Source organism: Gopherus evgoodei, chromosome 2, assembly GCF_007399415.2.
Source record: "Gopherus evgoodei ecotype Sinaloan lineage chromosome 2, rGopEvg1_v1.p, whole genome shotgun sequence".
Classification (NCBI taxonomy): domain Eukaryota; kingdom Metazoa; phylum Chordata; order Testudines; family Testudinidae; genus Gopherus; species Gopherus evgoodei.
Genome location: NC_044323.1, coordinates 74,586,798 through 74,600,384, shown reverse-complemented (window position 1 = coordinate 74,600,384; position 13,587 = coordinate 74,586,798). Strand labels below are relative to the sequence as shown.

Sequence of the window (13,587 nt, the reverse complement as noted above, 5' to 3'; positions counted from 1 at the left end):
GAGAAATCATTTTCATATCACTATGTCACAATTTTATGATCAATGTTGTGCCGCAGTGCATATTTTCTTCTTCCAATAATGTAGTCTGAGACATTCTAGAATAGAAAAATTAAGGCAGGTTTTGCTTGGGAAAGTTTTCCCAAGGGTTTCTCATTTTTATATAGGAAATCAATTTGCATCACTGATGATATCATTCAAATCAGACAACGCTATGTGGTTAGAAGGTAATTTACTTTTCTACCAAAGCAACTTGATACTTGTTCTGATTTGCGATTTTCATTTTGTTTGTTAATGAAAAAAATTAATGAGCAATGTTACTGGAAAATACAACTCAGAGCACTGGCATTATTAAATATGTTTGCAATATACTGTACATTGTGTTGATTGCACAGTTGGAGCCCAAACCTTGGCGGATGGAATACCAATCAATCAGACAGACAACGAACTCACTGGGAGGACTCTTTACACATACCTTTGCACTGATTTGTGTTTTTGTCAAGAATTGCCTTTGTGGATACAATTTTCCCATACCTACAGAGAAAGAAAAGAAAAAAAAAGAAAAATGCATGTTATTATATTTTAACCCTGGATCCATGCAGGTTATTCCATGCAGTTTATATATATATATGTACGTACACACACACACACGTACACACACACACACACACGAGAGGGAGTGGGGTTTCCCCTATAGAAAAGGTATAGGATGGACAGCAAGCTTCCCTGCATTCCCCCTACATTGCAACACAGATCTTAAGGGATGTTCATTTTCCATGCCCATTCAAACTCAGCAGTCTCAGTGTAGAGATCAAACAAAAATGCCAGTTACAGGAATGGCCAATAGGGTATCCAGATAGACAAAGATGTTTTTCTGGTGAAGGAAATTAACTTTATTTAAATGTATATTTGCATTTTAAGCCATCAAAGGAAGTTTTGTTTTTTTTAATGGGAATGGAGCAGATGCTTTCCACCATTCACCAAATTCCCTATAAAGCTGGCTGACCAAAACAAAACAAAACAAAGAGAGAGATCCAGAGGAAGAATTATTTTTTTTAAAGGTATCTTGTACATTTTAGATAGTCAAAGGTTGTTTTTTTAAATTGTTTTTGTATATTTAGGCTTTTCTAGCTGAATACTGACGAGTGTTTGCATACATAGCACTACAACAAATAACACAGCTTAAGAGTACCTCCACAAGACTCAGACTCTTGAGAGGAAATTTTAATTTCACGGATCACTTACAACTTGTTGCATTTGACAGTTAGACCACAAAGTGAGTGCCTGTCTTTACCTCAAAGAGAAGGGGACTGAAAATGCACATTTGATAGTCAGTACTTTCAGTTCCAAATGAGGAATGTGATTGACTGGTCAGTTTGTAACTCTGGTGTTCTACTGTAGTGCCAAATTCTCTGCTGGTGTGATTTACAAGCATTTTATGGGTAAATTTACACCAGCAAAACATTTGGCCCATGAAGTGCATTTTCATTTATTTGATTTATAAACCAAATAAATGCAATATATACAAATAAACAAACAATGTCTATCTATTGTCTTAAGAGTATTTGACAGATAATGAGAAAGAGACTCCAATTAAAATCAGCAGTTAACCCACAACAGCCTCAAATAAAACTCAACCCCCAATTAAGCTTTCTTAAAAAAAAAAAAAAGCACTTAACATTAGTCTTCATTAGGACTCTCTCGTAACAAAAAAAATTCAAAGGAATGGATATGCTGTTCCATCCAGGCCTGTGAGATTTAGAAGCCTGTGCATACAGTGGTTTACTTGTGAGTGCAAAAACCCAGAGCCTGAAATCTGAAGCAATTACTTAAATCTGCTTTACACTTTTGAATTTCCTGCCAACAAAAAGAGACATTTGTGGTTCCATTACATTTACTATAGATTTTCCAAGGTTATTTGCTATACACAGCAACCCTGCAAATGCTTAGTCACACAAGTCATTTCACCTGTGGAAGTAGTCCTGTTCATCCCAGTGGAACTACTCAAGCAAATAAAGTTACTCATGTAGCTAAGTGTTGACAGAGTTGGACTCTACTGGAATGGTAAGAGGCACTAAACAATGCTCTCCACTATTTGAAAAGCCTTTCACATTAATGTATAGATATAAACTCTGAGCACTACCACAAGAAAGTAACTAGAATTAATTTGGACACAGTTTTCGCAGTAATTGAAACATGAGCTCTAATGAGCAGGGCCGGCTCTAGCCATTTCGCCGCCCCAAGCACAGCGGCACGCCACGAGAAGCGCTCTGCCGCTTGCCGGTCCCGCGGCTCAGGTGGACCTCCCGCAGGCATGTCTGCGGATGCTTCACCAGAGCCGCGGGACCAGCGGACCCTCCGCAGGCACGCCTGCGGGAGGTCCACCGGAGAGGCCTGCCGCCCTCCCGGCAACCGGCAGAGCGCTCCCCGCAGCATGCCGCCCCAAGCACACGCTTGGAACGCTGGGGCCTGGAGCCGGCCCTGCTGATGAGTGGTGATCATTTGAGTTTTGCAAAGTAGAAAAGTGTTTAGTTTATTAAGAAAATGATGATAATTTTCTTCCATAGAAGGACTGTAATACCAGGCTCTGATTCCCCTTCAGATTTAGTTGGCTTTCCTGTCAGGATAAACTGTAATTTCGATTCTATTCCAGAGGTTCCAATAATGGATTCCACAATGGGAACTGACACATAAATATGATGTAAAAATACAATGTAACTCAAGAGATCGCCTCTTAATCTGTTGTTTTAAATGCTAACTACTAGTTATTAAAATCCAACAGCCCATATGTTTGCTTTCTACAATACAGTAACTCCTCGCTTAATGTTGTAACTATCTTCCTGAAAAATGCAACTTTAAGCGAAATTATGTTAAGCAAATCCCATTTCCCCATAAGAATTAATGTAAATATAGGGGGTTAGGTTCCAGGGAAAAAATTTTCACCAGACAAAAAACTATATTATATATATACATATATATACACACACAGAGTATAAGTTTTAAACAAACAATTTAATATTGTTCACAGCTATGATGATTGTGAAGCTTGGATGAGGTGGTGAAGTTAAAGGGTGGAAGAGGGCGGGATATTTCTAAATAATGAACTAGCAATCGGCTGAGCCCTCAAGGGTTAACACATTGTTAATGCAGCCTCACACTCTACAAGGCAGCACGAACGGAGGGAGAGAAGACAGCATGGCAGACACAGACAGACACACACCCTATGTGAGAGAGAGAGATGCGCATTGCCCCTTTAAGTACGCTGACACCACTCTGAGTACACTGCTTTTTTAAGTAGATCAGGAAGTTTAGACAACAGCTGTGGCCAGCAAGCTCCTCCTGTCCTGAGCCCTGTTGTGTCCCTACCCTGCTCTATATGGAGAAGGGGTAAGCGGGGTGCAGGAGCAGGGATGAGGGGGACATCCTGCCATTAGTCTCCCACCTTCCCCCCGCACAGCAAGCAGGAGGCTCCAGGGAGCAGCTCCAAGGCAGAGGGCAGGACCAGCCCATGGCAGTGGGGGGAGGGACAGCTGAACTGCCTTGATAGCCTGCTGGGAGGCTGCAGCACAGGGAACTTAGGGAAGTGGGGAGCTGATAGGGGGACTGCCGATCCACCCTGGTTCCAAGCCCCCACCAGCTAGCTGCAAGGGGCTGCTCTTCCTGCAAGCAGTGGACAAAGCAGGTGGCTGCCAAACAATGTCATAAAGGAGCATTGCACAACTTTAAACAAGCATGTTCTCTAACTGATCAGCAACATAACAACAAAACAACATTAACTAGGATGACTTTAAGTGGCGAGTTACTGTACCAGTATGTTTAAAATATAAAGATACTAGACATAGGTTTGTGTGTGTCATGAGAACACATTAGCACTATTTAGTTTCCTGCTGCATTATAGTGCCTGTTTTTGAAACCATCCTTCCACAGGGCCTATATTCAAGTGCTTCATCAAAGAAATATTATGGGAAGCACCATAGTTCAAAACCCACTATCATCTACACTTTGGATTTCTGTACATCTCTTTAAGTTGATCCTTGCTGCATTACTATACCTGAATGGGAGTGGATGTTAGGTACTTGAGAGGCTGTGAGTGGGTCATTTGAAAGGGTTTCCATTTTGCAGGGTTCAACAGACCCATTTTGCATTTTCCATGAAATTTTTCACAAAAGTTTTTATTGTCAACATTAAAAATTTTCAAAATGTTTTAATTTATCAGTTTCCACAACATTTCAGTGATAATTTTGATAGACATTTGGATAAGAAATGATGCAAAAAATTTGAAGAAAACAAAGATTTAGAGGGTTTTTTAAACAAACCAACCCTGTAAAAGGTCTGCTTTTCAACAATGTCTTTTCCTTTGGAAAAAAAATGTCTACCAGCTCTAGTACTTATTAGTTTTAGGTGCAACTACTCAAAACTTCACACTAAATGTTCTGGGAGTCAATGGAACCAAAAACTCAAGCAAAACTGATTCAAAACCTCATATTTCTCAAGGTCTCGGGTGAAAACCTAAATGAAAATCAGAGGTTCATTGCACTAGTCACTTCTATCTTACACATAGCAAAAGACTGTTTCAGTAACCATGCAATATCACTCAGTTTTGCATAGTTTTACCATAGTTATCAGCCCAGGTCCTCAAACCTAAATTTAAAGTTTAACTTCTGCTTTGGGTTTTACCACAAAAGTTTTACACAGCTCTAGCTCTAATGTTTCCCTTTCATTTCTTTTGCCTTCCTGAAACAGATCAGCTTCTGCATGTCAACCAAACCCAAGGAAATCGCCAGTAGTGTACGATATTGGTAACAATTTAAAATAAAATAAACTTTTCTTCGGTCCTGTGTATATTGCTAGCTTCAGTTACCGAAGGTGGTTTCAGGTTATGAATCTGGCTTTAAGGTTTACCTAGGGCCTCATCCTGCAGTCCTCAAATACCCAGAACTCCCAAGACTTAATTGAGAATTCTGGGCGGATAAGAAAAGCAGAATAGACAGAGTTTATGATGTTGTTTAGCTGGTATCTCAGTAACAGTATGATATTATTTAACAACCGATCACACTTTTATTTAAAGGTTCCGGGTGGTAGATCAGCATTTATGCAGCAAATACCAGCAGAAAGTTAGCTGGAATGTTAATCAGCTGCTAAACGGTGTTAAAGTTATAATGGGGCACTTAGAGAACACTTCAGTTGTAGCTGATGTGAATACACAAAGTGTAAGATTCTTTTCCATTGTCTACACCAGCGATCCTCAAACTTTTGAGGGTCGTCCTCTCTACCCCCAAAGCCAGATTCCTCCAGATTTATTAATTTAAATATAAACAACTTACATGGGTTTGTTTTATGACAATAGTGTGATGGGAAAGTCACACAGCTTTCTGAAAAATTCTCCACAGATGCCTTATAGAATTTGGTAAGAATGATTATTTATCTTACTGTATAGCCGCCATTCATGGAGATGTGTCGTCCATACAGATTCTATTCCTGGTGTACACTTGCTCAATGAATGTGATAGCAATCTTGCACACATGGGGCACATTCACACTGAGTGGAATCTATGTGGACTACCACTTGAAAAAATTCTCTTTCACATGATCATTTCTGTGTATTCCACCTACTGCTCAACTGCATTTTTAATCCTGTACTTTTTCAAATGAAAGATACTTACCGTACTGCTTCAGCCATTTAAAAATTGATTTGTTTTTCCTTAAAAATCAAAGGGCCCCATATCTTTTGAAGAAAAGCTCTGCAACCACAAAAACTTCTTTTTATTTGCCTGTGATTACAGTAGCAGAACTTACACCACTTTTACTTTCATAAATCTGTGCATGTGTTTGGGGAAGAGGAGGTCAGGGAATCAGGCTGTTGGGTTCATAAGATTGTATTTCTGCCCAATATGGTAAATGTTTAACCCAGAGTATAACCCACACATATCATTAAGTGTTATTGCCTCTACCACTTGCTTTATTCTGACTTTCAAATTCAGAATGGATAATCTCTTTACTGGATATAGTATAAACAAGCATAGCAACTGAGAATGACATTATGGCCAAATTTTTCAAAAATGGCTATTCAGCTTTGGTCCATCTTTAGGCACCTGAATAACTGGCCTGATTTTCAAAAGGCGCTGAGCACCCACCAGTGCAGAATTAAGTCAATGGCAGATGGCACAGCACTTTTGAAAATCAGGCCACTTATTTAGGTGCCTAAATCTGGGTGACATAGGAGCATAAATTTTAGGCAACCATTTTTGAAAAAGCTTGGCGTTTATGAGGAATGAACAACCTTTAGCAGAAACGGCAGAATCCAAGATGATTAAGTAGCGAAGAAATGAAACATATAACCTCCTTTCTCATATCCTCATCGTGACTATTACAATCATGCAGCATGAAATACATACACAACTTGCACTAGCTTACTTATTGCACAAAAGGAGATAACCAGGCCATCCTCTTACCCTCAGAAAATGAGACTTGAGTAGATGAGGGAGGCCACAACCATGCTCTAAAGAGATCCACTATCAGAGTGGAGAAGTGATCGGTTTCTAGGGAGGTGATTCCACCATCAAAATACTGAGCCCCAAAGTCTCTCCCTTCTGCCCCATGAAATCACACAGCAGATAAGAAGTAGGCATGGGGGTGGGATGATGGGAAGGCTAAAGTGTTATGTTGGAAACAGCCAAAGTGTTACTCTTTAAACATTTTCCAAACCTCAGAAAGATTTAGTTTCAGGGATAGGTAAAGATTTAGGTTTAGGAGGGACAGTCAAGGAGGGGTAGGTGCTTCTTTTAAGACATCCCAGTTCATCCATATTTAGCAAACTGTGAGATAGCTCCATTTTGGCTACATATCAGAGCAGTCCCTTATACAAAGGTTATTTCATCTCAGAACATCAATAACCTATACTCTTCAAATGAGTTTGAGATCTGCCCATTTTATATAATATCTTGTAAAAATCTTCAGGGCTATCCAAAAAACAAACCTCTATTTGGAAATTTCATTATTGTGCCTTGTACAAAAGATACACGGAGTTGGAAATCTACCCTTTCTGGTGTCTGGCCAAATTCCAGAAGATTAGCCTCCCAAAGCCGTAAGTTGTTTCAATTGCACAGATACACACTGTACATCTGAGGGCAGGATGAGGAAAGGAAAGGAAAGGAAGAAGTTTATGGTTTGCCTTTACTCAGGAAATATAATTTGTTCAATTGGGGACAGATCCTGTGAGGTCTAGGTCACCTCATCCAAAGTGCTACGCATTTTTGGCAACCATTGACTTCAGTGAGAGTTGGTGATGTTCAGTCCTTGCAGGAGGCATTCTGCACATCACAGAATCCTATCCCAGTTGTGCCCTTTTCCAAATCTGTGTATATAACACCAAAATACCAGATCTCTGGGCATAACCAGCACACATTGGAAATTACCGGTACTTGCCTTTTCATTTTCATCAATCAGAGTATAGTTCTGGATGTGGGAGAAGTTATCAGATCCATGTTTCTGCTAAACATGATTATTAATCAGTGTTTAAACCAAAGTCTGTTCATACCCATGCCAAGGCACATAGTGTATATACGTCTGCATGTTTCTTCCACAAAATGAACAGTTTTAGAGTCTGAGCCACTAATGCATTCCCAGTCATTTTTATAGAAATATATTTATATACAGTAATGCAGCTAAGTATCACATTATATAAAAGTCATCCATACTAGTTCTGATATTTGTGTTTAAGGAAGACTGTAGTGATTTCGTGAATAAATGGAACATGTTTTAATGAAAGATCATTCTACAACCAGCAAAATGTGTGTTTTCCAGAAATGCCATGATGAGATGAGAGAATCTGGCTAGCAGTATCAGAGGAAATACATGTACGAATCTATGAACACACAGTTACTTTACATTAGTTAAAGATGAATGTCTTGCCAAACAATTGTATAGATATGTATGGGCTACACGTCAAGGGGAAAAAAGTCCAACAGTTTACTCCAGATCACGCTGCTTGTAATTTATACCATCTCAGTTATATTGAATATAAATCCTCCCTTTGAGGCAGCAATTTACAAACATGCTTTTGGCTAAATTCACAATACTTGGATCTAGGGTTGGACAAACTATGTCCCTTTTTGGAGTTCTATCATCAGAGAATCTTTAGTTCTGATTACAAACTCTTCTTGTAGAATATCAACAATTTAATGTGATGGCTATTGGCGGCCTTTTTAATATAGAATTACAAAATTACATACTACAAAAAAAATCCCTCCATTAGTAAAATCTTTAAGACCCTAGTATAAAAAGTAACACCAGACTTACCGTAAGAAAGAAGTTATAAATACCATAAAACTAAGTATGGGTTCTGGGCCCAGTACTATTCTATATTTTCATTAACAACTTGGAGGACAGAGTGGAGAGTGGATTTATAAAATCTGCAATGACACCAAGCTGGGAGGAGTTGCAAGCTCTTTGGAGGACAGGATTAGAATTCAAAGCGATCTTGATAAATTGCAGAATGGGTCTGATATCAATAATAACAACAATAATCAATTCAATAATATCATGTGAGAAATAACTGGTGAGGGAGTAGCACCAAAAAAAGGATCTAGAGGTTATAGTGGATCACAAATTGATTATGAGTAAACAGGCAAATGTCATTCTGGGTTGTTTTGGCAGTGTCCTATGTAGGATATGGCAGGTAATTGTTCCACTATACTTGGCACTAGTGAGGTCTCATCTGGGGCACTGCATCCAGTTATGGGCACAACTCTTTAAGAAAGATGAGGACAAACTGGAGAGAGTCCACAGGAGAGCAAAAAAATGATAGATTTAGAAAACACAACCTATGAGGAAAGGTTGAAAGAACTGGGCATGTTTAGCCTAGAGAAGAGGACACTTGATAACAGTCTTCAAATAAATAGAAGGTTGTTAAAGAGATGATGGTGATCAATTGTTCTCCATGTTCACTGAGTGTAGCAAGCAAAATTTATGTTAGATCTTAGGGAAAATTTTCTAACTCTAAGGGTAGATAAACACTGAAACAGACTTCCAAGGGAGTTTGTGGAATCCCTGTAATTGGAGGTTTTCAAGATCAGGTAAGCAAACACCTATCTAGGTTTGAGATGGTCTAGGTATGCCTAATCCTGCCTCAGTGCAGTTAGACTAGATGACCTTTTGAGTTACCTGCCAGCCCTACATTTCTATAATAAAGAATCATACATAAGGTTGGAAAGCTGGAACAAGATAATTAAGCAAGCCTTCAAACTTCAAGAAGAATATAAATAATTTAATGAACTTTAATACCATGGACAAAAAAATATTATCCCTGTGTACAAAATGCATTTATTTTCTAAGTTCTTTCATGATGTTCTGTACTTTTGATGTGTCTGATTTTCCATTCAGAATATTGCTTACTTATGTAGGATTGACTGTTAAAGTACAGATGGTATGAATCAACTTGCCAGAATACCTTGATATTAATCTCTATTCAATCATTTAACAATAACCTCATTATGCAAGAGAACTCTGCACATACAGTGCTTGTACAATTTTCTGCCAATCATTAAAAGCAATTTAATTTTAAAAGAATTATATGGCTACAGCATAATGTAAAAGGATCTCAGAAGTCACATCCCCAGTAACAACAGCAAAAATAAAATATTAATAATAATAATAATAATAATAATAATAAAAGAGAAATCCAGCTACCCGCTCCAGGGACTGTGAGCTCAAACTGATAATTTAAAACTAAAGCATTTTACAGAGTTCATATAGAGGGCATTTGAATCAAACGTGTGAGCGAGACTTTTGTAGTTCACAGAGCTGACTTTCATTATTTACAAATTATAAAATTCCAAGTATTTGGCTGTCTGTGATAATAATTCTGCAGCTGCTAATATGTGTATTTCTCCAGGTTATTTTACATTTTAAAAAATTACTGTCAGGGTCAGTATAATAGAAATGCTTCACGTTGCTCAATATCTCTATTAAATTTCCATATTTCCTGGGCTGAAATGTCAGCTTTATTAATTTGCCATGGGCTGAACTTTGACCTTCTTGGTGCAAGGGAGCACACTTTTTTCCTGGATGCAGTTTTCAAGAGGCAGAAAACATAATTTAGACTACTTTTACAACTCTATGGACAAAATCTTGCACTCCTTACCCAGAATTTAATTGGGCAAAACCCTGAGTTCATGGCTCAAGAATGTGCCTTATTCTACACAATATGTTTTTAAAAGCAAAAGATTCTCAGTCTCTCTTATTTGTTTGGCACCTGTATAACAAAAGGCAGCTTAAATACAGGGTGGGGAAAGAAATTTGACAAGCAATTAGTCCCTGATATTTCAAAATATTTATGCCCATATTTAACTACAGGCACGTCAGAAACCCCATTAAAGCCCTTGGGATGAGACAGGTTTGTCAAGCTAGGCACGTGTTTGCAGATCAGAGCTTTAAGATGGTCTAAAAAGTTTGATATTTAGTGGGGAAAACATCCCCATTCAGGTTAGCTTTAATTTAAGCAAATGTTTCCAGTTAAGGATGTGCTTCAGTGCTTTCCTGAATCAAGGCCTTTAATAGCTGTGATAACTAACTTTTTGAAGCAGCCAGTATCAGGGTTCCAAAGGAGGAATTGTGACAAACACCTTTGGTTAGATGATCTGTTGGGTCAAAAATCCAAGTTAAAATAGACTAAACATAGACTTGGTCAATAGGCTACATAGAACATGTTTTGTAAACTTACATGTTTTAAAAACTGTAAATAAATACAACTTCATTACTGATGGTTCATCGGTTAAACAACAATATTTACAAATTGTCTAAGCATGTATATATGATGGAGCCATTAGTATATCATGTAAATAATTTTCAATTCACTATTGCCTAAACACAGATGGACATAATTGACCATATTAGCTCCACTGTGTCAACTCTTGTAAACTTCTTCTATGAGGGAGGTCTCATTAAAAATGGGGGATTAAAGGCACCCAGGGTCAGAGCCTCAGCCACCATCAATTGACTTCAGTGCAATATGCCTATTTGCATGAGTTGAGGATCTAGCTCATTATTTTTCTGTCCGAGTGTTTACTTTGTACTTCAGGTTAACATCAAATGAGGCAGAGAAGGCTGCATAATAATCATGTCTGCTAGCTATCTGGTGGTCAGCCAGCCCTTCTGAGAACCAACGAGCCTTGGATGAGCAAAAATCTTAAAGCCCACAAAAATTCCTTAGTCAACGTCTTTGCCAGCTTCTCTGGACGGCAATCCTGGCAGAGGGCCTCCAGCAGCGCAAAGCCACTTTGGGGATTGCTGCACTTGTCACTGTAGTGGGGCTTGTGCTCAAAGGGTATGTCTACACCACCATAAACCCCCCCACCACCACCAGCTGGCCTATACCAGCTGACTGGGCTCGCAGAATTCAGGCTAAGGGGATGTAGATATTGGGCTCAAGCCCAGGCTGTAGAACCCTACAAGGTAGTAGACTCCCAGAGCTCCGTCTGCAGCCCAAGCCCGAACATCTACACCACAATTAAACAGTCCCTTAACCCAAGCCCCAGTCAGCAGGCACAGGCCAGCTATGGGTGTCTAATTGCAGTATAGACATACCCGAAAAGACCATCACTGACCAGTAAAAAGACATGGTTAGGGCAGACAACGAATGAACTGATTTAACATATTCTCTAGGCAGCTTCTTCTGGCAGAGCTACTCTGGAGCTTCCTAAAGAGACTAAAGCTGTCCTTCCCAGGCAGACCCCTCAATAAAGAAAGCAAGAAGAGTACTGTTTCCCTGCTCCACTCTGAACAATATATTGAAAGAGTTAGTGGTAGAAAGGATATTGTGAACACACTGTATGATATCTGCAGGGCAACTGTACTCCTGGATTAGGTGAGGAATGTACGCTGTCAGAGAGGAGGGATGAGCCACTACAGTCTATTCATTTGTTTTCCCATTTAAACAAAAACACCATTTTATAACCATAAGGTGAGAGAGAGAGAGAGAGAGAGAGAGAGAGAGCACTGCTTGGCAACCAACCAATTAAGCTGCACTCTGCTGAAACTTATTTATACTTTGTTCCTGAAAATTACATGGAGAACTGCATTGAGAGAATAGCACTGTGCAATTTGATGTATGAGTCATGTGGCGATTTTGTAGGAGGGTCAGGGGTATCCTTATATCCAGGGCAATTTTTTTAAATTCCTGCCATATGGTTCAATCTGGTCCATTTCAAAAGCAAAAAAACACTATTCAGAAATAAATTTCTGGCAAGGATGATGTAGCTATAACCAGCGACGAAAGAAACTCCATTACTAGCAGGGAATTTCCCCCAAAACTCCCCTTCGGTTTGTTGGTAGAATTTTAAGCAGAGCTTCTAGAGGCCCCCCAAGAGTAGTCTCCTGTTTATTACTGGCTGCAGGTCCTTGCAAGACCATCAAATGCACAAAGACAAAGTCTTAAATTAAGGTTCACATAAAAAACACAGGCTTAGCTATTTCAAAGCATTGGGCCCATCTAAGAGGGGCAGCTGTAATTAGTTGAGGCACAGATATTAGTCTTCCTGCAGCCTGCTGGTTAGGGGATGCAGTATTGCTAACTCCCAAATGTTGAAAAATTCTGAGCTAGACTCCAAAACGTCATGAGTGGCTTTAAAATTATGATTTAAAAAAAAGTTTGGGGTTCCTATTTTCACCTCTGGTTTGGGAAGCAGTTGCCTGCAGAGGGCACTCAGGTAACATTTTCAATCCTGTTTCCACTACCATGGAGGCTAGAAACTTACCTTTTTAAAAACTGAAAGCAGGGATTCTTGCCTAATCCCATGCCTTAAGGAGCTGATGTTTTAGGAAACATACTAAATATTGCAAGACTCACAAAAATTGTCAACACTGGAGCACCTTCATCAAACGAGCGATATCCTCAGATGCAGACAAGCACTACTTACCACCTGTGTGTGTCAATCCTAGAAAGTAATCTCCCCAAGGTAGAAACTTTATTTGCCTTTATTCCCACCCTATGAAAACAGATAGTGTTAGACTTAAGAATGGGTAATTCCATTTACAGAGGGGAATAAACATTTTCTCCACCTATTTTATTCCAAGTATCATGAACAACCATAGCACATATATTCTGTCCAAATGGAAATCTGCTGTAATCTGTCAATTTTTTTAATTTAAAAAATGAATGAAAATCAGTGCATTTCTACCAACAAGCAAGTGGCATTGCACTCCTGCTTTAAGCAGGGGATTGGCCTAGATGACCTCCTGAGGTCTCTTCCAACTCTGAAATTCTATGATTCTATGAAAGCAATCCAGGAGTGAGAAAACAATGTATGAATATGTGGCCAATCTGTCAGCAGTCAAATAAACAGATACTAAAATAAACAGTTGTGTCAGAAATGGTCCCTATCCTGCAAACATTTATACATGCTAGTAACTTTATAATCAGGTAAGTAGTACCACTGAATAAAATGGGACTGCCCCCATGAGTGTTTGCAGGATCAGGCCCAATGATTACATAACCACAACATTCTACCCACAAATGAGCATGAGCACCCAATCATTCTGCTTGCCTAGGCACCTCTCTCTTCACCCTCATAGATAATGGAAGTACTCAAAAGAT

General features: G+C 39.1%; 1 protein-coding gene across 3 annotated transcripts in view; it reads right to left on the bottom strand.

Moving 5' to 3' along the window:
* The window catches only part of RBMS3 (RNA binding motif single stranded interacting protein 3), a 580,573-nt gene that overhangs the window by 431,626 nt on the left and 135,360 nt on the right, over positions 1 to 13,587 (bottom strand). For all 3 annotated transcript variants that reach the window (XM_030551002.1, XM_030551001.1, XM_030551000.1), the window contains one exon: positions 473 to 531. In XM_030551002.1, coding sequence (XP_030406862.1) covers positions 473 to 531 — 59 coding nt within the window. The remainder of the gene's footprint in view (positions 1 to 472; positions 532 to 13,587) is intronic.